The sequence below is a fragment of the Brachypodium distachyon genome, chromosome 2, assembly GCF_000005505.3.
Source record: "Brachypodium distachyon strain Bd21 chromosome 2, Brachypodium_distachyon_v3.0, whole genome shotgun sequence".
Classification (NCBI taxonomy): Eukaryota; Viridiplantae; Streptophyta; class Magnoliopsida; order Poales; family Poaceae; genus Brachypodium; species Brachypodium distachyon.
Window position 1 is genome coordinate 54785018 of NC_016132.3, and position 22365 is coordinate 54807382.

At 46.9% G+C, this 22365-nt stretch overlaps 4 protein-coding genes and 3 long non-coding RNA genes across 8 annotated transcripts; 3 read left to right on the forward strand and 4 right to left on the reverse strand.

Annotated features, from left to right (window-relative positions):
- Positions 1-414: 414 nt before the first annotated feature.
- LOC112271130 lies at positions 415-1801 on the forward strand. Its single transcript, XR_002964040.1, has 2 exons — positions 415-765; positions 849-1801. It is a non-coding gene; the product is annotated as an uncharacterized LOC112271130 (long non-coding RNA).
- On the reverse strand, positions 1621-3990 carry LOC104582911. Its single transcript, XR_730983.3, has 4 exons — positions 3374-3990; positions 2785-2875; positions 2582-2652; positions 1621-1943 (listed from the first exon to the last, which is right to left on the reverse strand). It is a non-coding gene; the product is annotated as an uncharacterized LOC104582911 (long non-coding RNA).
- Positions 3991-4144: 154 nt separating this feature from the next.
- LOC100842940 (protein STRICTOSIDINE SYNTHASE-LIKE 10) lies at positions 4145-5827 on the forward strand. The gene is made up of 3 exons (XM_003564713.4): positions 4145-4636; positions 4761-5036; positions 5180-5827. The coding sequence occupies exons 1-3, from the start codon at positions 4365-4367 to the stop codon at positions 5655-5657; spliced, it is 1026 nt and encodes a 341-aa protein (XP_003564761.1). The 5' UTR covers positions 4145-4364; the 3' UTR covers positions 5658-5827.
- A 1695-nt stretch (positions 5828-7522) lies between these two features.
- Positions 7523-8609, reverse strand: LOC100846910. Its single transcript, XM_003567280.4, has one exon. It carries the CDS (start codon positions 8270-8272, stop codon positions 7733-7735), a length of 540 nt encoding a protein of 179 aa, XP_003567328.1. The 5' UTR covers positions 8273-8609; the 3' UTR covers positions 7523-7732.
- Positions 8610-9124: 515 nt separating this feature from the next.
- On the reverse strand, positions 9125-11156 carry LOC100821099. 2 transcript variants are annotated; one of them, XM_014898443.2, is made up of 3 exons: positions 10488-11156; positions 9719-10088; positions 9125-9633 (listed from the first exon to the last, which is right to left on the reverse strand). In XM_014898443.2, exons 2-3 carry the CDS (start codon positions 10022-10024, stop codon positions 9472-9474), a joined length of 468 nt encoding a protein of 155 aa, XP_014753929.1. In that variant the 5' UTR covers positions 10025-10088; positions 10488-11156; the 3' UTR covers positions 9125-9471. The 2 variants fall into 2 exon arrangements, with proteins under 2 accessions (XP_014753929.1, XP_010232640.1); XM_010234338.3 differs by having other exon boundaries at positions 9719-10082; positions 10488-11134.
- Positions 11157-16388: 5232 nt separating this feature from the next.
- Positions 16389-21797, forward strand: LOC100843444 (receptor protein-tyrosine kinase CEPR2). The gene is made up of 3 exons (XM_010234340.3): positions 16389-16599; positions 18099-20649; positions 21012-21797. The coding sequence occupies exons 2-3, from the start codon at positions 18108-18110 to the stop codon at positions 21314-21316; spliced, it is 2847 nt and encodes a 948-aa protein (XP_010232642.1). The 5' UTR covers positions 16389-16599; positions 18099-18107; the 3' UTR covers positions 21317-21797.
- Positions 16796-18104, reverse strand: LOC106866259. The gene is made up of 3 exons (XR_001406397.2): positions 17583-18104; positions 17238-17464; positions 16796-17128 (listed from the first exon to the last, which is right to left on the reverse strand). It is a non-coding gene; the product is annotated as an uncharacterized LOC106866259 (long non-coding RNA).
- Positions 21798-22365: the final 568 nt, after the last annotated feature.

Below are 22365 nucleotides of genomic sequence, written 5' to 3' on the forward strand. Positions count from 1 at the left end.
TTTTGTGAGCCTCCCTCCCACAGTTGACAAGAGCTGTGCGGCACGTCAAGAACTGTTTCCTTCCTGGTCTAGCACCGACGGCTGCTTCCTCAGAAATGCTCTCTTTACCTCTAGGTCTTTTGAGCGTATCCATCAAGAGCTTAGGTCTGATGTTTACTTTCACCCTACCTTTTGAAGATATTTGTGGGCACTTGCTAGCTTAGTACAACTAGTGGCAGGACTAGTACTTAATGGTGTTCGTTTGAGATGTTACAGCTGTTTTTGCTTTGTGAAGCAGCGTCATTTCCATCCCGTGTCGGGTTACATAGTTGGGCCCCAACCAATGGCCCAGTGGAATCAACTGTGGGGCGATAATTGCATTCACTACTGTTCTTTTTCCCCGTGTCAGCTCCTTGCCTCCTTTCTATTCACAGATTGTCTGCTTCGTCCTCTGCTTCGGGCCATCTTCTTTCATAGAGGGCTCTGTTTCTCTTTCCTCTCTCCTATCCTAAGATGAAAAAGGAATGCATTTGGCAGGACTCAAATAAGCTGCTTGAATTTACCACCCCTCCGCATCCCCCGCATCTCAGTTCCGTACCCAAAGAGGGCTGCAAGTTAAAATACCATTGCTCCATAACCATAAGTGAGTCTATGTTGATTGTTCATTTTCATTCCAGATCTGAAACTTTCCCGTTTGGCTGGACCGCTCCACGGGTATACCAGTGCTCGTTTATCCAGAGCTTGAAACGACCAGCTAAAGCACCGTGCCGACTGCGGAGTAACGAGGTACTACATGCATATATTTGCTAGACCGTGCTGTGCTGACTGAGCTCTTACTCCATCCTTGACGAGCATGCATGCATTTGAAGGCACACCGCGCTATGTATGTAACCGGAACATTTCACTCAGGCGCTCAGGCGGCACCCAACGGGAACACATGAGCACAAGTGTCAGGTCAGGTGTACGTACACTCAGGCGCTCGTCTCGGGAAGAAGCTTCTTGTTTTGTGAGAGATTATGCTGCACGATGATGACTCACTGTGTTTGGACTTTGCGAGAGTCGTATTCGTAACGAGCTATTGTTCTTTCCGGGCTAGGTGGTGAGGAGAGATCCCCGGTTTCAATGGACCGAAACCATGTAAAAACTCAGTACAAATATGATATCAACCGGAGACATGATTGGAGTACTATACGAGGTGGGAGCCTGCGAGGCCACAGGCTTCTATTTAGGGTTGCCAACGCCAGCCCAATGGGCAATGCGGACTCGTTCGCTTCAGCCGCAATGTACTACGCGGGCGGCCACGGGCGCCGCAAGTCTATGTGATTGTGTCCAGCGGCACCGCGGCTCAGCCCAAAATCCCGTGACAGAGAAGCTGCGCGCTGGTTCCCCGCTAGCTGCCGGAAGAAGCTGCGCCTAGGTTCTGCTTGCCGCTAGCTACACCAATTTGCCGCTGGATGACTGACTAATAAAACTGCTGGCCACCAGCCACTGCTGTTGCTTGAAGCAGTAATATAGTAAGATCACTTGATTAAATGATTAACAGGCTACATGAGGGATGTAGTAATTAACAGTAATCAATCCAAGTCCAACACAAGAGCTATAGTAATTAACAATCCCGGGTTAGCTATGTACTATTTATCAAGACAAAGTTGCTGACAGGAAGTTCCAGCTGTAGTATTTTAACAATCTCGGTTTTCAGACAACAGTAATTAACAATAATTAACAAGAGTTGCTGATCAACACAATAGCTGCCCAGAAAATTTAGAACCTCAGATGCCAACACATATTGATCAAATTTAGCTGACAGAACACAAGAGTTGTTGAGTTTTTCTGAACCTAAATGTCAATGCAAAACCAGGTGTCCAGTTCTCTATGTCAGCGAATCATGTCCGAGGTTGCGACAATTTTGAAGTGGTGAATTGTGAGGCAGCCGTCATGAGTCCCGTTCTAGTCTTGAATGTGTACTGATAAATACATAAGGCACACAATAAATGCATTGTAGAAAATACGTAAAATCAGTAATAATATATTTAAAATTCACATTACTTATAGCAGCACACAAGTAAAATCAGTAATGGAGATGAGTATGTATATATGACAGTAGTGCAGTACTGCTTATGTACTGGCAGTATTGCATTGTCTGTGAATAGCAACAATTTACTTTTAGAAAACAAATAATTTAGTTGTCTGAATATTACAACATGTATGTATAGTACTCACATTAATATCCAAGAAGACCAAAGACGACAGTCAAAGACAAGTGCCGTTTTTAGTTGTCTGAATTCTTTTCTTTTATCTCCCAAAAGTACTCCCCATATTTTCTTTATACTTTCTTTCTAATACCAGTTTGTTCACAGATAAATAAATTCAAGACAAAGGGAAAAGGTAGGTCATTCAAGACAATCATTTCAGCGAGCAATCTTCTAGAAACTCCTTGATCAAAATCGCACTGTTTAACTAAGGATGCATCAGGACATGAAACAGAAGTCTTTAGCTTATCGACCATTAGATGAATTTGTGACCAAGAACTGCAAGTAGAAGCATGCCTAACCAGACCATTTCTACCAAATCTATGATCACAGAATTTGCATTTTGCACTTACAATGCATCATCTCTCATAGATAGGATCAAAATAGACCCAAGCTTTAGACCTCAATTTGCGTGGTTTGGCAGCTGTATAACCGTTAAATACAACAAAGATTTAATGTATAGCCAATAATAATAACAAGCAAAAATAAATCAACTAGTAGTAAGCGCAATGTATAACCGTTAAATACACCAAAGTTTAGGTAGATAAAAACTAACCAAGAGTTGTTGTTGGCACATCATTTGGAGACCTACATATTGGGGATCTAACTTTCTTGTTGCAATGCATAGCTGAAGGAGAAGTACCATCCTAAATTAAGAAAGAAAGAAATTATTCACAACAATATATGTTTGATCAGGAACCTAACTTATTGCAAGCAAATGCACAAGCATAATGCGTTAATGACACAGATTAACACAATAATCAATAACAAGATGCCTATCCAAATAAATAACACGATGCCTATCCTAATCAACGAGCACACAATCTTGGTGTGAATGTACAATAGAAACCAGAGAAGCACATGTACTTGACTATCATATTTTAGAACTGATGAGGGTTATTACTCTGTACAAAAATGCCTTGCTTGGTTGCTGTAATAAGGGTTGCAAACAAGAGATAACTGAATTGGGCTATCCTTCTTTTAGATTAACAGTAGCAAGAGCTGGATATTCTTTGATGTTTTAGTGAATCAATTGACATAATTAATTACCTAGAATTAAAACTGAAATACAACAAACTTTATATCCAGAATGGACTACAAGTTATTTATGTTCAGATTCTTGGTGCCATGAGGGAAAAAATCACCTTGTTCTTCTTTTGCTACAACTTTTTTTCCTTCTCCTTGTTATGTCTTCTCTTATCTTCCAACTTCCTCCTCTTCTCTTCCAGATTCTTGGCTTTCTCTTCTTTCCTCGATCTGCACCATGGCTACTTAAGTTGAAAAACACCAAACTGAAAAATGAATTGAAGGAGAGAAGGAAACGTAACGTTTTTTTTGGATTTTTGGGGGAGGTGAACACATCCCTCTGGTGTGGTTTGGTGTTCGTCGACGGGAGCCACCTGCTGCTCCACAATCTTCTCCTCCTCGACAGCATCCATGGATGGCAGCGGCAGCTCGACGAGGCGGCACCCTTAGGACGGGATTGGACGGAGGGAAGCTGCGATGGAAGGAGGGCGAGGCTGCGGCTGCTCATCTTCTTGGAGCAGCGGCGGCTCGAAGGCGGCGGAAGAGAAGGGAGGAGGCGACGGCTCCATGAAACGGGTGGAGAGGGAGGAGAAGGCGGGGTGGCAGGAGGAGGAGGCGGCTGGAGAGGGAGGTGAAGGCGGGGCGGTAGGAGGAGGAGGAGGCGACCGGCGGCCGCCGCCAGGGAGGAGCAGTCTCAATTTCTCTAAGTCGAAGAACTCGTTTCTGAGTTCTGCTAGTATTGGATTTTGCCTCTTGGACAAAGCGGCTTTTGCGGGCTAAACGGGCTTGTCCACGTTGTCCAGAAATGTGGAGGGCCGGCCGCATGAGTCCAATAAAACGTTCTTTTTTTCGGGCAAATTTTGCGGCTGGTGGCTGGCCGCATCGATTGGCATCCCTACTTCTATTCCCGGACGGACATGGAAATCAAAGCCGAGCAGATCACGGTACGATCACACCGCTGCAGCCGAGCTCGAGTGCGATTGCCGTACAAGTTCGAGTCGGAAAGAATCAAGCTCGTCAGACATATAAAGGACAGCCAGATCCCACACTTGGCCACACAAAAAAAGAGAACTCGATCACCGGCGATCGAGGCCGGCCAAGTCGATCACCATGGCGCGCAACTTCGCTACGACGGCGGCAGCGGCTCTCCTTCTCGTCGCCCTCGTCTCGCTGGTTTCCTCGTGCGCCGCGGCGCAGGTCAAGACGAGCGCGACGCAGTGGGGCCTCCACCTCCCCTTGCCCAGCGGCGTCACCGGCGCCGAGAGCCTCGCGTTCGATGCCAACGGCGCAGGCCCCTACACCGGCGTCTCCGACGGCCGCGTCCTCAAGTGGGGCGGCAGCGCCGCCGGCTGGACGACGTTTGCTCACAATGCCAATTACAGGTATGCAATGTGTCGACTTTTCAGGTTCTCGCACAATCGCTGCAGGCTTGTGTTGTGCAGGCATCCCAAATTGCAGTTCAGACTCGATCAGTGATCGATGGCCGGTTAATGTGATGTGATGCAGGAAACTCCCTTTGTGCGTGTGGTCGGTGGTGCCGTCGGAGGAGACGGAGAGCCTGTGCGGGCGCCCGTTGGGGCTCGCGTTCCATAAGAGCTCGGGGAACCTGTATATTGCCGATGCGTACAAGGGGCTCATGAAGGTTGGCCCGGACGGTGGCGAAGCGGAGGTGCTCGCGACCGGGGCGGATGGGACGGCGTTTAACTTTGTCAACGGCATTGACGTTGATCAATCTACTGGTGATGTGTATTTCACGGATAGTAGCTTGACGTATCCGCGCAGGTACTGAATAACAGATCTCCCGTCTGAATTTTTTAGGATTGGTGAAAAAGGCTTCATGTTCCTTGTGCATGCACATGTTAGCCAGTCAAATACCGTGTTAGATTGTTGGTAAAATCGTACTCCTGTGTCAAATTTACATGCAGGTTCAACATCGAAATCATGATGAACGCCGATGCAACCGGACGGTTGTTGAAGTACGATGCAAAGACGAAACAGGTCATGGTATTGAAGGACGGCTTAGCCTACCCCAACGGCGTCGCAGTCAGCCACGACATGTCATATGTTGTTGTGGCTCACACCGTGCCGTGCCAGGCCTTCAAGTACTACCTGAAAGGACCCAATGCTGGCCGCTACGAGCTATTCGCCGACCTGCCAGGCTACCCGGATAACGTGAGGCGTGACGGCCACAATGGCTACTGGGTCGCCTTGAACCAAGAGAAGGCGCACCCAAACGCGACGGCTCCCGTCAAGCACTTGGTCGGGGTCCGGCTCAACGCTGATGGTGTCGAGGTCGAGGAATTGACGGCGGCCAAGGGTGTGACTCTCAGTGAGGTGCAGGAGCAAGATAGCAAGTTGTGGTTGGGGTCCGTGGAACTAGATTACGTGGGCATTGTTGCCTGATCTGTTTACCTTGTTGGTCTTTTGTAAACTGTAGTGTTATTAGTGCAGAACTGCGCATAGCTTCTATTGGTTGAACTAATTAGCAGGTTGCTTTTCTCGAATTTGGTTGTTGCGTGCGTATTTTTGTTTCTGTTCTTCATCTGGGTATTTCAACTTTTGTTTCCGTTCTTCATCTGGTTAGTACTTCTGATTAGGAAAATTTATTAGCCCTCATCTAGCACTAGATTTGCACAGATATCTGTCATTGGTGAGCTAAAGAAGAAACAACCACCCTTCAAAGAAAAGAAAGAAGAAACAACCTACCCAGATTTGCACAACTATGAAGATGGAACGCCGATGGGCGTGTCTATTTCTCAATCGTCTAAGAAATAGTTATTTCTCAATCGACAATCATAGTCATCCAATAAAAAAATTATTATTCATCGGACCTACATTAATCTTACACGAACCTCGATGATCAAATGTTTGTTATCATCGCCTAAGAAATAACAGTCGACTAAAAAATAACAAAACCGATCTTTTTTATCCTAGTCAAAACAAAACAGCATCAACAGGTCGGTTACATATAGCGTCGTACTCCCTCCGTTCCTTAAATTAGGGCGTATATTGTTTTCTTTGACCGAACGTTTGATCAATGATTATTCTATCGACGTGTGACTTATGTGATACAAATCATAACTATAAACAAGTACTTTCGAACACGAACACAATGATATCAAATTTATTTCACAATATATATATATTAATAGACTATTTTTTGGTCAAAGGCTCGGTCAAAGAAAAACAATATAGGCCTTAATTTAAGGAACATAGGGAGTATTTCACAATAGAAGCTGGCAACCGGCTGCATCCTTCAAAACGGAACGAATTAGCTAACTTTAAACCTGAACAAAGAAGACACCTTCTACTCTTCTAGTTATAGGATCGACTGAGTCTAAAAACAGTATATATAGGAAATACTTCAAAAAAACTTGTACATTCATCTACTGCAACTTTGACATGATCGATCCGTGCACACAGAAAATGACTTTATGTGAAGTCCAAACAGAGGCCAACACCGGCGGGGCATCACATCAAGCTGCATCATGTCTAGAGCCCGCAGACTTTTGATCGATCACCTTCGCTTTAAGAGGAAGACCTCACAAAGTGCGCCGCGGATCGAAGCACACAAATATCTGCCGCACAACTTGGCCGGCCGAGTCTCCCCTCTCCGGCTCTCCCCCATCCCCTGGTCGGATGCTGTTCGTTTGACTGCATTGCCCTGCATGCATCTGTCGCCTGGAAAGTAGGATAAAAAAAATCGAAGTTCGACAATCTTGTTGAACGCTCGCTAATTCGGTTCATTAAGGGCTCGGTTCGTTAACTAAAGAACCAAACAGGACTTTCTTTTCAGATCGTTAAGCTTAACGATCTTAACGAGCTCGCTCGACTAGCGCTCGTTAAGCTCGTTAGCGAGCTCGTCTCGTACATCACTTGTGAATGACTACTCGAACTTATTTTGCTGTTGGAATTGTGCTGTTATTTCAATTTTGTTGTGTTATTTCTGATCTTTATAGCGTTGTTCGGCTTTTGATATATTTTGTTTGCTGCCAAAATTTATCCCAAAAACATAATTAAGGCCAAAAAATTTAGGTCAACATGCCATCTATTTATCTTAACGAGTTTTTAACGAGCTTAACGAGCGCTCGCGAACTCTTAACGAACCGAGCCGAACAATGGTCACAGATCGTTACCGAACCCAGCATGCACGTTAGCCAGCCCTACCGGAAAGAGAGGGCCACGTGCCCCCATAAGTCTAACGGAAGTCATCAGCACCTAGCCCACGTGAGACCCGAAAATACTAACAACGGTACAACACAATCCCATGTTCTCGTCAAACCAAACCAGAGCTCTTATAATCTTATTTACTCGCAACCATAAGCAAGACAAAACACAACAAGATCCAACAAAAAGAAACCACGAACCACGTCGTGTGTAGTACTAGTAAAAACATCGCTAGCTTCTCGGTCGTAACACGCTTTTTGTCGGTACAGGATCTTGTAGCTGCGCTGTAAATAAACATTGTTGACACTTAATTAGAACCCAAGAAGCTTCTTGCACGCCTTGAGGATGCGACCCTTCTTCTTGTTCTTCTTCCTCCCCGTGATCTCCGTCTCCTTGCTGTTGCTCGCCGCGTCTCCCTCCGCAACCCGTTCCGTTGCCTCTCTGTTCTTCTCCTTCTGCTGCTGCTCGCCGGCCTCCTCGAGCACTTGCTGCTCGGCTTCGTCGGCGTCGTCAGCGTCTTCGTCCATGCCGTCGTGGATCCTCCAGTAGCCGTCGGAGATGCCGGAGCCCGGCTGCCTCCTCATGGAGAAGGCCCTCCTCACCGCGGCCTGAAACCCGCCGCCGCTGCCGCCGCCACGGTGTCCTCCATTGGTCGATTTGCTCCGCTCCACGGCCGCGAACCTCTGGGAGGCGGAGGAGAAGTTTCTGGCCAGCGTCGCCGCCCCGGCGACTGCCATCCCCTCCCACTTGCCCTCCTCTGCCGCCGTGCCGGCCGGAGCGGTCCGGGCGGGCTGCTCGCCGGCGGGCACCGGAGCCGGAGGGGAGGAAGCGAGGTTGTGGTACACGTTCATCTCTATCGGCGGCAGCTGGTTTCTGGAGTAGTACTGAACTGGAGAAAATGGTTGCCGTGGGGTTGTTGGCGTCGGGGTTTTCAGGTTTGGACTCTGTAGTCGTGTGAGACTTGGGGGACCTGGAACTAGTGGAGTGGTGCCGGGTGCGTGCGCGTCAGCAGTGGATCGAGAACTGGCGACTGGGGAAGTGGACGGCTGGAGACTCTGAGATCAGCCGCTCCGCCCTTGTCGCTCTGAGATCATGAGCAGAGGAGCGCCCATTGGGTGAGCGTCCGATTTGACCATCACGTCACGCCGGGGTTCCGTGCGTGTCTCCCATAGAAACCGGATGCGTGCGGGAGCCTTGACATGATGTGTTACCAAACCTATCATGATGCGGTGTTACTGTTTTTCTTCTTTCTTTTACTGTATTAGCATAGGCAGGCCGCAGGCGCCAGGGAGACATTGCAGCGATGAATTGACCAGGGGCACGCACTGTATGTTGCAGCAGTTATGCTTACTCCAACGGAGAAATGGATTTCTCTTTCGTACAGCTGCATGCTCTGGTTGACTTATTAGGAGGACTAGTAATTAACCGGCCTTGAGTTATTCCGCGGCGCGGACATGATCCATGTACTAGTGTAGTCATGTGTATATAAAGGACGCACATTTTTGTGCTATTTCCTCCCTACTACATGAATCGGTCCACATAGTTGGCACGTCCATCGAGTGAAAGCCAACAGAAAAAACGGTGCATGAAATGCTCGGGCCGAGATCAGGAGCGGTCAGTTTTTGCGAGCCTTGCGGTTGTAATGGCTGACCATGTCTGACGGGCAGGTGCACCATTACTCCATTTTAGCCCTCATGTGTTAATTTCGTGGTGCCATCGCCAACCGCAAGAGCATTAACATGCGTATACGGAGTACATGCAGTACATTCTTTTTTTTTAGCAGAATGTACATGCAGTACATTTTTTCTACGACAGGCAACGATGGATCACCAATCGTCAGTTGGGCCGTCATTTGAGGCCCAGCCGTAGTGCACGAGCTCGCTAGCCCGGCCCTGAGAAGGCCCATGCGGACGCGGACGAACGATCAAGACCGGCACGGGCAACCAGGCCCAACCGAATATCTCATCTCAATTCTCTCGCATTTGCATTTACAATGTTTCCTCCGCTGAAATTTTCAGCGGCATTTGATGATCTGGAAGGACCCTAGGGGCTAGGGGCGGCTCCCGTCGTTGTGCGGCGGCCAGTGCACCCCTTCCCTGGGGCACGCCGGCGGCAGCGGCAGCGGCAGCGGCTTCGGCTGCGCCAGGTACGTCGGGTACCGCTGCCCCGGCATCAGCACCGACAAGTCCGCCGCCTGCAGCATTGCCTCCACCTGAAACATTCCCAACAACAACCGCTCAGTCATCGATCGATCTCACCTCGTCAGGTTGCCACAAGCCAGGGATCTTATTACTTACCATGGGCGGGCTCCGGAGTTTTCCGGGCGAGCGGTTACTACTACTGCTCCGGCGACGGCGGGAGGGGTGGGGTTCGTCCGGCGTCGGGAAGGCGTGGGGCTTGATGAGGTGCTCGAAGATCGCCATAAGAAGGAAGATGGAGATGAGGATGGCCGTGGCCGCGAAGCCGAAGGAGATGGCGTCCATGGACGTGCCGAAGTTCCTGAGCGTCGTCGCCTCGGCGTCCGCGGCGGCGGCCGGCTCGGACGGCGTCAGCGCGGGCTCCCCTGCTGGCCATGGTCTCGACTTGCGCCCAAAATCGCTCATGGCTCGCGCCTTCTTCAATTCTTGGTCGTCTGAAATCAAGGCAGTCCCTGCTGGCTCCCTGCAACTGCAAAGATTAAAATTGCTCTCGCAAGCAAACTTACCGAAAAAATGTGTGTAGTTTAACTATGTTATGTCTGAATGGTGGTGGTTTCAGGGCAAGCACTGAACGTTGACTTCTTATCGTACTGGGACGATCTACTGTAAGACGAAGATGGGAAGCGTCAAGAAGAATCGAGAATCCCCTATTGAGTTACAATTGTTCAGTGGCATGACTACTCATTCCCAGCATCTTCACGACGGCCACTAGTTCTTCTTTTACTACTACTTAACAGTGATCAAACATGAAAGCTGAAAACAATGCATAAGGGAGGAGGAATAACAGGAGAAAACTGAAGAAAGAGTGGAAGACTACCCAATCAACTCATTCACATTCATGTACATTGCAGGCAAAAGAGAACTATACCTTCAGGCTTTAGCACCGGCCGGCAGTCCACTCTGAACTGAAGCCTGCTTCGCCTCAGCTAATGGGATTATGAAAGCTCAGCGTGGATTGCGGAATTCCAGGAACGGGAGAACCTGCAAGAAAAAGAGCTACTCCGGCTGCCTCTACTTAAAGGAATGAAAAGGAACGGGAGAACCTACAAGTATGCAGCCACTGAATCAAAAGCGAGATCTCAGCGGATTGAGTGGTGGCAATGTGACCCTAGGAGAAAGCTCGAGGAAAATTTTGGAGGAACAAAAAGAGTTCCCCGGGAAAGGCTGCCACGGCTCGTGCATAGAAATAAGCGAAGCAGAGATGGATGATAAGCCTTCAGCAGTTGATGGGAACTGAAGGCTGCAAGGTTGGTTTACTGCAGAAAAAATAATCTCAGGATCATGGTTGGGCACCACAAAATAGTGGCTCCCCACTCTCATGCGGATTAGCCCACATGATCCTCCTAAATACTGGTGTCAGTGCAGTCTGCAGTGGAGAGGAGAGGAGATGGGAAATGATTCAAAGTGATGCATAGCCAGGGCCAAACCAAAGGGGAAAGCGAAAAGAGGCGTTGGCGACGCAGGGAAAAGAGTAGCAGCTCGTGGAAAGAAGGGAAGTTTTGGCCTTTTGGGTCACCTTTGGGCATCATGGCGCATGTCAGGTAAACGCATGCCAGCAGTGTACAGATGTTTAACCATTTCTGGTACAGCACCTTCGCCTTAGCTTGTGATGTAGTATTAATGTCCCCGTGGCTAACAATGCAAGTCCATTGATGATATGGAAAGAAACATATAATGGCAATGGAGTATAAAAGATGGAGAACTCAGGAAACATATCACAAACAATATTATTGATAGTACAGATAACTGCGATACGTCCTCTCTCTTTTTTAATATGGCGGGGAGCTGCGTAAGGTGCGTACGTATTATGGTGTGACAAGAACCTCGAACAATAGCATTTGGATTGTCCACAGGGAAGGGATAGTTTTGTAGCTAGGTGGACCAGCAGCAGAAAAGATGGAAAACTCGGTTCAGCAACATGCCAATAACAATGTCTGTGGACTGTGAAGACGGTGCAAGGCTAGCTGCACCGAAGTCCTAACCTATGATGAAAAGCAGGGGTAAGATACTGACCGTCCCCGGTACGGTGCACATTCCAATGGATTGATTGTGTATGCATGCAGTAAAATCTCGCCATTAGGATCCTCTTAGGAAACAACAGAAATAACTAACCTCCAAAAGCTGCATGTCAATTTCAGTAGACTGCCCGGTCAAAAAATACTAACAGTAGACTGAATATTAGTTTAAGCTTGTCTCTTCTTTTCTGTCAGAGCTTAGTATCAGCAAGATAACCTAAGCAACAAAAGTGTATGCATGTGTATTCTGACATTGGCAAGTGCTGTTTATATATGGGTAGGTCCTGTTACTCTGGCAGTACTACTGCAGGTAGTAATACACATGTATAAATCACCTTCTTTTCAGGTGGTGTGCGCCCTCAACCCCTTGTATATGTATTGTGGATTATCTTTATATTGTCCCTTTCTCCATCCACAAATCATCCTGTTCCCTTGCCTTGAGCAAGCATCAACCTAAACTAAAGAGGAGCCTATCAAAATCTTCTCGATGCTTGCTTCCAAAGAAAGAACTCGGTACTTGTGAGCTGGGGGACAACTAATAAAGTGTAAACTCAATTGGTACTACTTAATTATGAGCATCGGCGCCAGTGTCCGGCTAGGAGAGCGTCAACTGGACCATGTATTTGAAAAGAAAACTAGGCAGGTGTTTGGAGAGCACTGTTTTCTTGGGGAAATTATGTCTTCTTCTTAAGAAAATTATGCAACCATGTATACTCTCTGTACCCCCTGTCCAATCTAATTACAACTACAGTGTAAAAACTGGATAGAGCGATATGGTTACCACACATTTTTCATTTCCTACAGTATCCTGCTTTATGTTGCAGCACTACCCCATTCTCCTAACAAAATCAATCATCGATCCAAAGGAAGACTGTGAAATAAAGAGAAAGCAAAACACAAGAGAAGAAAACTAATCACCCAGAAACAGTGTTGATAGGGAGTAGAATGCATGCGAAGGGATGAGGTGACAGGAAAAGCCTAGACCAGACGGAAACACAGAGCAAATAGAATACTGAGAGTTCATAAGAACAGATTAGGATCTTCCGTCTAAAAAAAGAGCAAACTAAGATCAACATATCCGGCCAGATGGCTCGCATTCGGCACTCCATTAGTTTATTTAGCGAGAGGTGGTATATCAATTGTAAAGCGTCAATCAAGGGAGGAGCCGATCGGCGATGATAGCTGGCCTACGTGTGCCTAAAAAGTTGAAATAAGAAAGTGGGAAAAGGCCTTTTCCCCAGACGAAGACCACACCACATGCATGTGGAGAGAGCCGCGTCACATGTATCGCCTCCTCTTCGGGCTCGTAGAAAGACGAACTAGAGACTACAAATGCATGATCCGAGTTCATGGTGCTTCTGCAGAACAGAGGGACAGACTCCGGCCGGCGCAACTCGCCCTAGATGGCCAGATCAGATACTTCAAGAAAACCAGGGCAGATCTCGTGTGAAAGTTTTTGTTTTTGCGAGTTTTGTGATTTAGCCGGGGTTTATTTTTTTGGCCTCCTTGGGCCGTGCACAGTAGAATCCGTCGAGGAGGCCAATGGCGTCGAACTCTGTTTGTTTTGACAGGTAACCCACACTCCACTGGGCCGCGATCCAGTGGCGGCCTGCCTAATCCGGCCCGTTGTGCTACGTATGGCTGAATTAGGCCCGTTGTGCTACCCACGGCTGAATGAGTTCGCTTCCGGCCACCTCTCTACTCTATCCACGGGCCCGAGGCCGGGCCGGGTCCGGAAGGAGCAAGGCCCACGGGGACAATGCACGGGGCCGGCGTTGGGCTGGGGTTTGATTTGGCTGTTCTGCTGCTGCGCACAGCCGCCGCAACGCCGTTCCTGCGGGCAGCGACATCGATCCACGGACGAGGAAGTAAAAAACGGCCGACTGACCAATCTCAGCAGGCTCAGTATTCTTAAGCGTCAGTGTTTTTTTTTTGACAGCCGTAAGCGTCAGTGTTTCTAGGTCGCGTGTATGCATCTGTGACATTTTTTTCGTTCTCTGAAAACATGTGCAGAATGTGCTCATCGTAATCGATCGGATGATTCGGATCGATGGCTTCGCAGCCTTCGCTCGCCTGCTTGTACGCACGACGCCGACGTACTAAACAGTAAACAGGACCTGTACTTTCTTGTAACCTTGCACCCTAGCTTGCACGTTCTCTTAATAGGGTTTGGATCTGCGTGGCATAGACAGAGTAGGGGGAAATATTCTCTCTCTCGGAGGAGGATCGCGAAAGGAACGTACCCGAGAGAGGTCAGCTGAGCGTGCGATCTATGGGTGATCCGGCCGGTGCCACATCGAGAGAGGACACCTAATTTCATGGCGATTAAATTGGACAGTGCGGCACCTCGACGGTCCAAGAGGCATCGGGGAAACCCAAGTGGAGCGCCTTGCAAATTGCTCGACCCATCGCGATGAGGCATCCGGCACATCCATAGTGGTGGATCAACGAGGCAGCGCTTTCGACTCGCACGCGCAACAGGGGAAGGAACGGTGATGTGGCCATGAGCAGGGCTTGACCGGCATTCGTTGGCGACGTTGCTGTCGAACGCACACTCCTTCGCTTTTTTAGCAGGTGTCATGGGTTTTCGCATGCTTAATCGCTTCAGTGGCTGGCTTGGGCCGTTGGGCGTGGCCACGCGTGATTTGCTATGGGCTCCAAGCCTCCAACTATCCTATCCCCAATCCCAATCGGATCGAAGATTTGGCCTAGTCATCCATCCAGCCGTACGGCACATAGTGAACCGCTGGAGGCTGGAGGCTGGAGGCTGGAGTCTGAAGGTGCTAGTGCAAACAGATGCAGGCCTGCATCGAGTTGCAGCCCATGCCACATAGTATGATCTAACGAAAAGAAGTTATGCTGCTACAGTATGCTGTTGCTTTTGGTGTCGGTCATTATTCTTAGGTATCCAGACTGGAGAATTCAGAACAGGATGACCCATGGCGTCATGTTCAAACATTGTCCACTACTAGTCGACTTACTACACAAAATATCTGACCCTCCACAATGCTAAAGCGCTCACAGAATCATCACGAATTGACCTGGTGAAGAATCTCCTCGATGGATCCGATATTCCTGTAGCTATACGCTGAGATCGATGCTGACTTGACCCAATTAACCCGTCAGTGCTTCTCTGTGCATGCGTCTCAACGGTCTCATCACAGATATAGAATGCACGCCGTATTCCCTAGCGGCCGTTGATCAACAACGCATGCAGTTTGTATTATTGCAACGGATGCCGACTCGCCGTGACCAGTGCTACTACTCCAAACATAGTGGCACCAAAAGCAGGTCATAACCTAAAAGGAGCTAGGCTAGATGCTAGTTGTACTCCGTATCATGCCTATGACAAGAACCTGGAACCGAAATCCCTGGTCACTGGACTGGAACATGAGCCAAAGTTGTCACAACATAAATGCAATAATGGAGCACGTAATAGGTCCCCAGATTTATTAAGATATCGCGGTCTCTCCAGTCGGATTGACTGTTTCTTGACAGTGCAGCTTAGGTTAGGTTATACTATGTGCTTGGAGTTGGACATGGACAGATTCCAGATGCGGCTTGAACAATTGGCAAACAGTTTTTCTGAAGGAATTCCATGAATTACTGTCCACAAATTTCAGGATAGGTCAATGCTTGCATGCGAAGTTCGATATACTATGCCTGAGCAGGGACACATCCACTGCTGCAATATCTAACGTTTGACAGAAAAACCTTATCTCAAGCGACGAAATCGTTAATTTCACTGTCCGATGTAAACGGCGGTTAACTGATGATCCGCTGCTTGATACTCCGGCAGACGAAGCCAAGCAGTAGTGTTCAATCTGACAGGGCCACATCGATCTTGCTTGTGCTGTTGTGCATAGTCTGCTCCTGAGAATGGAATTATACCGGCTAGCTTGGCAGTTCACGGGGTTCACGTCAGTCTAATAATCAGCCATGCATGTCCATACAAAACTGTGGTCTTGTACCCAAATCACTTGGCAGATTATCGCGATTCTTTATGTGCATCAAGACGAAGAACCTAACTGACATGATTTGAAGATGATTGTCCTGGCCCGGAAACAGAACAGATCTGCGCTACAGTATACGGGTAATAACCTTCCAGTGCTTTTCGTAGGCGAGCGAGCTGAATCATCAGCTAGTGCTACATCTCTCTGACCAGATCGAATTAATTTCCGTTTGAAATTTGTGTTTCTGCCGTTTTTGTCCCGTAGTTCCACCACGTACGCCTGTCCGTCTGTCCATATTCGATGATTGGTGCTGCTCTTCGTTTTTCTACGAGCCTACCGTAGGTATGTACAAGTTTTAGAACAGCTGGGTTATTTTACAGGTTGAGAAAATACGATCGCTCTGCTCCTTTCGTTTTACACGACCAACAGGTTCCTAAATCTGGAGAGAACGAAGCAACATGAGTGTGTACTCTACTTGCTCCACTCCTCCTCCTCTCGAAGTCTCGATATTCTCGTATCGTCGTCGGCCAGGCCCCCGGAGGAGCGTGTGATCGTCCGTCGACACGGCCGAACCCCGTGTAAGTGGCGGGCGCTGCCGTCGGGCGATATCCACAGGATGGAAGATTCCGGCCCGATCGCTAGTAGACCGGACGGGACGGGCCGCGTCACGTTTTTGTCTCCGTGTCGCGGCGAACCCCGTGTCCCTGTCGCGCGAACGCACTGGCGCTTGGCTAGTGCAAATCCCGAGACGCAACTGACGACCCAACCGGCCGGCACCGCTATATATACCGGCGCATCGGACGGCGCAGTCTTGAGCACACAAAGCTAGCTAGAGGCGCCAGCACCTCCTGCCTGCGTGGCCGTTTCCCCTCTTCCTCTTTTCTCGCTCGCCGTTGCTGCTGCTGCTGCATAAAGTCGTCGTGCTCTGCCCAGCTAGCGCTCTCTCTCTTCTTTCCTGCTGTTTTGCTTGGCCGAGGAATTGTGCGGCTCCTGCAGCTAGCCACCTGAGCTGGTGCGTTTCCTTTCCTTCCTTTCCTTCCTTCCTTCCTGCCTATGTCTGTTCGCAGTTGCATTTCCCAGTTTGATAGCACAAGATGTTGGTGTTGGGTGCCATCTTACATGTAGGAATTAGGATTAAGCTTTTAATACTGTACGGAATTCAAAACATGATAGTGTCAGTCAAGAATATGGATACTGTAAGAATATGCTGTAAGAATATGGTTTCAAGCTTCGACGCTCTTTGAAAGATTGTGGTTGCCGCCACGCAATGCATTCTCGTTTTGTCTATTTACAGAGATACATACCAGTATGGACGTATTGCAATTCAGTCATAAATTCACAGTGTTGTTTTGTGCATTTCTTGACTCACGCTGTCATGAAGTACTGTTATTGCTTTTCCCGGCCGGTGATGCATCGACATATTGCTGTGTAGAGTAGCTCTTCCGACCAATCCCCAACACAGCGTGAAATATTGTTGGCGGGGACATAAAGAGAGATGAATCAGGAGGGGGCTCGTATTCCGTACTCATGGTTCATGTAACCTGACAGTGATGTATTGGTGTTCGTTAGTACTGGTCAAACACATAGCACGCAGAAAGTGTGGAAGTTAATCCAGCAGAACCCATTTGCAGATCATGTAGTAGAGCGCACCTTTCGATCCGTATGTGGCCGGTAACGAACTACTGCATCTGCATGCACCAGAACTTGCATTTCACCATCATGTGACGCAATACTAGACAATGGCCAGATGCTCTCTTTTTCTTTTTATAAAAAACGGAGACAATGGTCATATATATGATGCTAGAGACAACGATAATAAGGACCTTTGCTATGGTCCAATAATGGAATCGTTCCATGCACCCACTTGTTAAATCGTTCTGCAAAAAAAGAAAAGAAAAAACAACGAGTTAATGTTGACATGAAGTCTGAACACATGCAAGATCCGATCCTAAATTATCCAAGAGGTCAAGAAAGGTATGGGTAGATTCAACGTACCTGCTAAAAATATCTGTCAAGTTCTTGTGTGTGTCTGCATGCTTAGCAAATTAGAAAGAAATTTTGTCAGAGAGTATATACACATCTGTTTCTGAAGAATCAGGACCATGCGAGATTCTTATGCTGAGATACAACAAAAACATAAGCCCTGGCCATTCTCGACTAGTCCGAGAAATTCATAGTAGCAATCGCAAACTTGCAGCTTTGTCCTGAATAGAATGAGAACACTGATATTTGCTAGGCCAACAAGAATCATCTCTTTTGTAGGCTTATAGCTTGGTCCCCATGATTACTCAGTAGCAGGCTTCAGTACAATGATTGTCTCAAGTCTTTTCACACTTCAGTTTCCATCAACTGTAATCCAATTCAAAGATCATTGTGGTGGAGGCCAACTGCACACTGGTTTCATTTGTTTCAGAAATTCAAAATGTGTCTACTTTTGTGGAAATTTCAAGGTATTTATATTTTAATCATATCCTATGTGCCCAAACTAATCTTGGGCTCCCTTATTTTCAGGCACGCAGTATGCCAACCTCACCACTTCAGATATATTTCTGGTGCATTCTCCTATTTGCCAATGTTGGGATTTCCACATCATTACCTCTGGAAACAGATGCACTCCTTGACATCAAAAGTCATCTGGAGGATCCAGAGAAGTGGCTACACAACTGGGATGAATTTCACTCACCGTGCTATTATTATGGTGTAACGTGCGATAAACTTTCTGGTGAGGTCATTGGAGTATCACTCTCAAATGTCTCGCTATCGGGAACTATATCGCCATCATTTTCTCTTCTTCGCCGGTTGCATACTCTGGAACTTGGTGCAAACTCCATCTCAGGAATTATTCCAGCTGCCCTGGCAAACTGCACAAATTTGCAGGTTCTTAACTTGTCAATGAACAGTTTGACAGGCCAACTGCCTGATCTTTCGCCATTGCTCAAGCTACAAGTTCTTGATTTATCAACCAATAATTTTTCTGGCGCTTTCCCTGTATGGATCAGCAAATTATCAGGCCTAACTGAATTAGGTCTAGGGGAGAACAATTTCACTGAAGGTGACGTTCCTGAAAGCATTGGAGTCCTGAAGAACCTGACATGGCTATTCTTGGGGAAATGCAACCTTAGAGGTGATATACCTGCTTCAGTCTTTGACTTGGTATCACTTGGGACTCTGGACTTCTCACGCAATCAGATGACCGGCATGTTCCCGAAAGCAATATCCAAGCTGCGCAACCTGTGGAAGATTGAGCTCTACCAGAACAACCTGACTGGTGAAATTCCTCCTGAGCTTGCACATCTGACATTGTTATCTGAATTTGACGTGTCTCAGAATGAACTTACTGGTATACTTCCTAGGGAGATTTCTAACCTGAAGAACCTTAAGATCTTCCATATATACATGAACAACTTCTATGGTGAGCTTCCTGAAGGACTGGGGGACTTGCAGTTTCTTGAGTCATTTTCAACCTATGAGAATCAGTTGTCAGGAAAATTCCCTGCCAACCTTGGTCGGTTCTCACCACTCAATGCAATTGACATATCAGAGAACTACTTTTCCGGTGAATTTCCAAGGTTTCTGTGCCAAAACAACAAATTGCAGTTCTTACTGGCTTTGAACAATAACTTCTCAGGTGAATTCCCCAGTTCTTACTCTTCTTGCAAGAAACTAGAGAGGTTTAGAATAAGTCAAAACCAGTTTGCTGGGAGTATTCCTTATGGTATATGGGGATTGCCTAATGCTGTGATCATTGATGTTGCCGATAATGGATTTATTGGTGGGATATCTTCGGACATAGGCATTTCAGCCAATTTGAACCAGCTGTTTGTTCAGAATAACAACTTCTCCAGTGAACTTCCATTGGAGTTGGGAAAGCTCTCTCAGCTGCAGAAGCTGATTGCTTTCAACAACAGATTCTCTGGCCAAATACCTACACAGATTGGTAATCTGAAACAACTGTCTTACCTTCATCTGGAGCACAATGCACTCGAAGGGTCAATACCACCAAACATTGGTTTGTGCAACAGCCTAGTTGACCTTAATCTTGCAGAGAATTCTTTGTCTGGCAACATTCCAGATGCACTTGCCTCCCTTTTGATGCTGAATTCACTCAATCTATCTCATAACATGATCTCTGGTGAAATCCCTCAACGATTGCAGTCTCTGAAGCTAAGTTATGTTAATTTCTCTCACAACAATTTGTCTGGACCAGTCTCTCCACAGCTCCTTATGATAGCAGGAGAAGATGCATTCTCTGAAAACTATGACCTTTGTGTCACCAATATTTCAGAAGGATGGAGACAATCTGGCACCAGTTTACGCTCTTGCCAGTGGTCCGATGACCATCACAACTTCTCACAGAGACAGCTGTTAGCTGTGGTGATCATGATGACATTTTTTCTTGTTCTCCTATCTGGATTGGCATGTCTAAGGTACGAAAATAACAAGCTTGAGGATGTCAGCAGAAAGCGAGACACTGAGAGTAGTGATGGCAGTGACTCGAAGTGGATCGTTGAGTCCTTCCATCCCCCAGAGGTCACTGCTGAAGAGGTCTGCAACTTGGATGGGGAGAGCTTAATTGGTTATGGACGTACTGGCACAGTGTACAGGCTAGAATTGAGCAAGGGGAGGGGAATTGTGGCTGTGAAGCAGCTGTGGGACTGTATCGATGCAAAGGTCTTGAAAACTGAGATAAACACGCTCAGAAAGATATGCCATCGGAACATTGTGAAACTCCATGGATTCTTGGCTGGTGGGGGATCAAACTTTTTGGTCTATGAGTATGCGGTGAATGGAAATCTTTATGATGCCATTCGCCGCAAGTTCAAAGCTGGGCAGCCAGAGCTGGACTGGGCCAGGCGATACCGGATTGCAGTTGGAGCTGCAAAGGGCATCATGTACCTTCACCATGATTGCTCCCCTGCCATAATTCACCGAGATGTAAAATCGACCAACATACTGCTTGATGAGGACTATGAAGCTAAGCTTGCAGATTTCGGTATCGCTAAATTGGTGGAAACTTCACCACTGAACTGCTTTGCTGGTACCCATGGTTACATAGCTCCAGGTAAGTTCTTGTCACTTTGAGAAAACTTTGCTATTGTGGTTAATGGTACAATGACTTAGGGGTTAGTCTTCTGTGTGGATAGTGTAAAAAATATTTTGTCAGTGCTAGCCAACTACTCCAGAATTTGTTTGGCTTGTCCAGCAAGTAACACTTTATTTCATGGATTTCTTAATAACTAGTCGTTCATTTGAAGCCTTAAGAAACTAGCAGATGACGTATCAGTTTTCTTTTTCATATGCCCTTATTTTGAATGAAATGATGCACTAGTTATTTGATTTTACAACAAAGCTATCACATGCATATACCTTAAAGGTACTATTCTGAAGATTCGAGTCTTATGTCCGCCTACCTCTGAAATGCAGAGCTTACATATTCTCTCAAGGCGACAGAGAAGAGCGATGTTTACAGCTTTGGTGTTGTATTGCTAGAGTTGCTTACCGAACGTAGCCCAACAGACCAGCAGTTTGATGGCGAACTAGACATTGTATCCTGGGCTTCATCCCATTTGGCTGGCCAAAATACTGCAGATGTTCTTGATCCAAGAGTTAGCAACTATGCATCAGAAGACATGATAAAGGTCTTGAACATTGCCATTGTTTGCACTGTACAGGTGCCTTCTGAGCGACCAACAATGAGAGAAGTTGTGAAAATGCTCATTGACATCTAGCTCAACAATGTGGAGAGCGGAGAAGAAGAATGTTACATAAATAAGAAGAGGTACCTTTTCTTTGTAAGATGCCACCATCAACAAGATCAGGGCCTCTAGGCACCAAGTAGCTCACTCTGTAGAGCCAATTGACCTTAGAATGCCTGACTAGAGCAGGAAACCAGTAAATGGTTGACTCTTCCTATCTTGGAGGTGTAGTAGCCTCTGATAGCTTGATCATAGGTAAAGAGTCTTTAGCTCTATCCTGAAAAAATCCACTCATGTACCTTGCAGTTTCTGTATAAAGTTGTGATGCACTATCAGATACTGAGTAGTTAAATCTTCTGGACTTAACTAAGTCATATACACAAATAACTCTTCCTATTTTGGAGGTGTAGTAGCCTCTGATAGCTTGATCATAGGTAAAGAGTCTATAGCTCTATCCTGAACAAATCCACTCATGTACCTTGCAGTTTCTGTATAAAGTTGTGCTGCACTGTCAGATACTGAGTAGTTAAATCTTCTGAGCTTAACTAAGTCATACACACAAATAATTCTATAGAAAAACTGCACGGTAAATCTGAATGCACGGCAGGTTCGAACACCCATTTCAGAGAACAACTGAAAAAATCGAGTAGCTAATAGTGGCACCATTGTTTCATCTGATGAACCCAAAACATGTTAGATTTTGACACTCCTAAAATCATAACCGCAAGATGACGGTGCTGCACTGACGAAGTACAATTAAGAGGCAGCAAATACATTTCGAACTTAATTACATTGCTTGTAGCGCATCTAAAACTTGAAATCTGAGAACTCGAAACGGGTTAGTACATTTGGTGATGTAACTTGGCATACCTGGTTACTTTGTATGGCAAATTGGCAACAATAGCAGTTGGAATTGTAGAATTACAGCAGTAAGCCAAGAGATTCGCCAATGCGCAGCCTGCGGCTTGAATTGGGGTGGGAATAAAAACCATGAGTTCCCCACAGGTAAGTTCGGCGGTCCATCCCGCGGTCGACGGCGTGGATCGGGGAGAGGAGAAGTTGTGGCAGCGCCTGAGGACGCC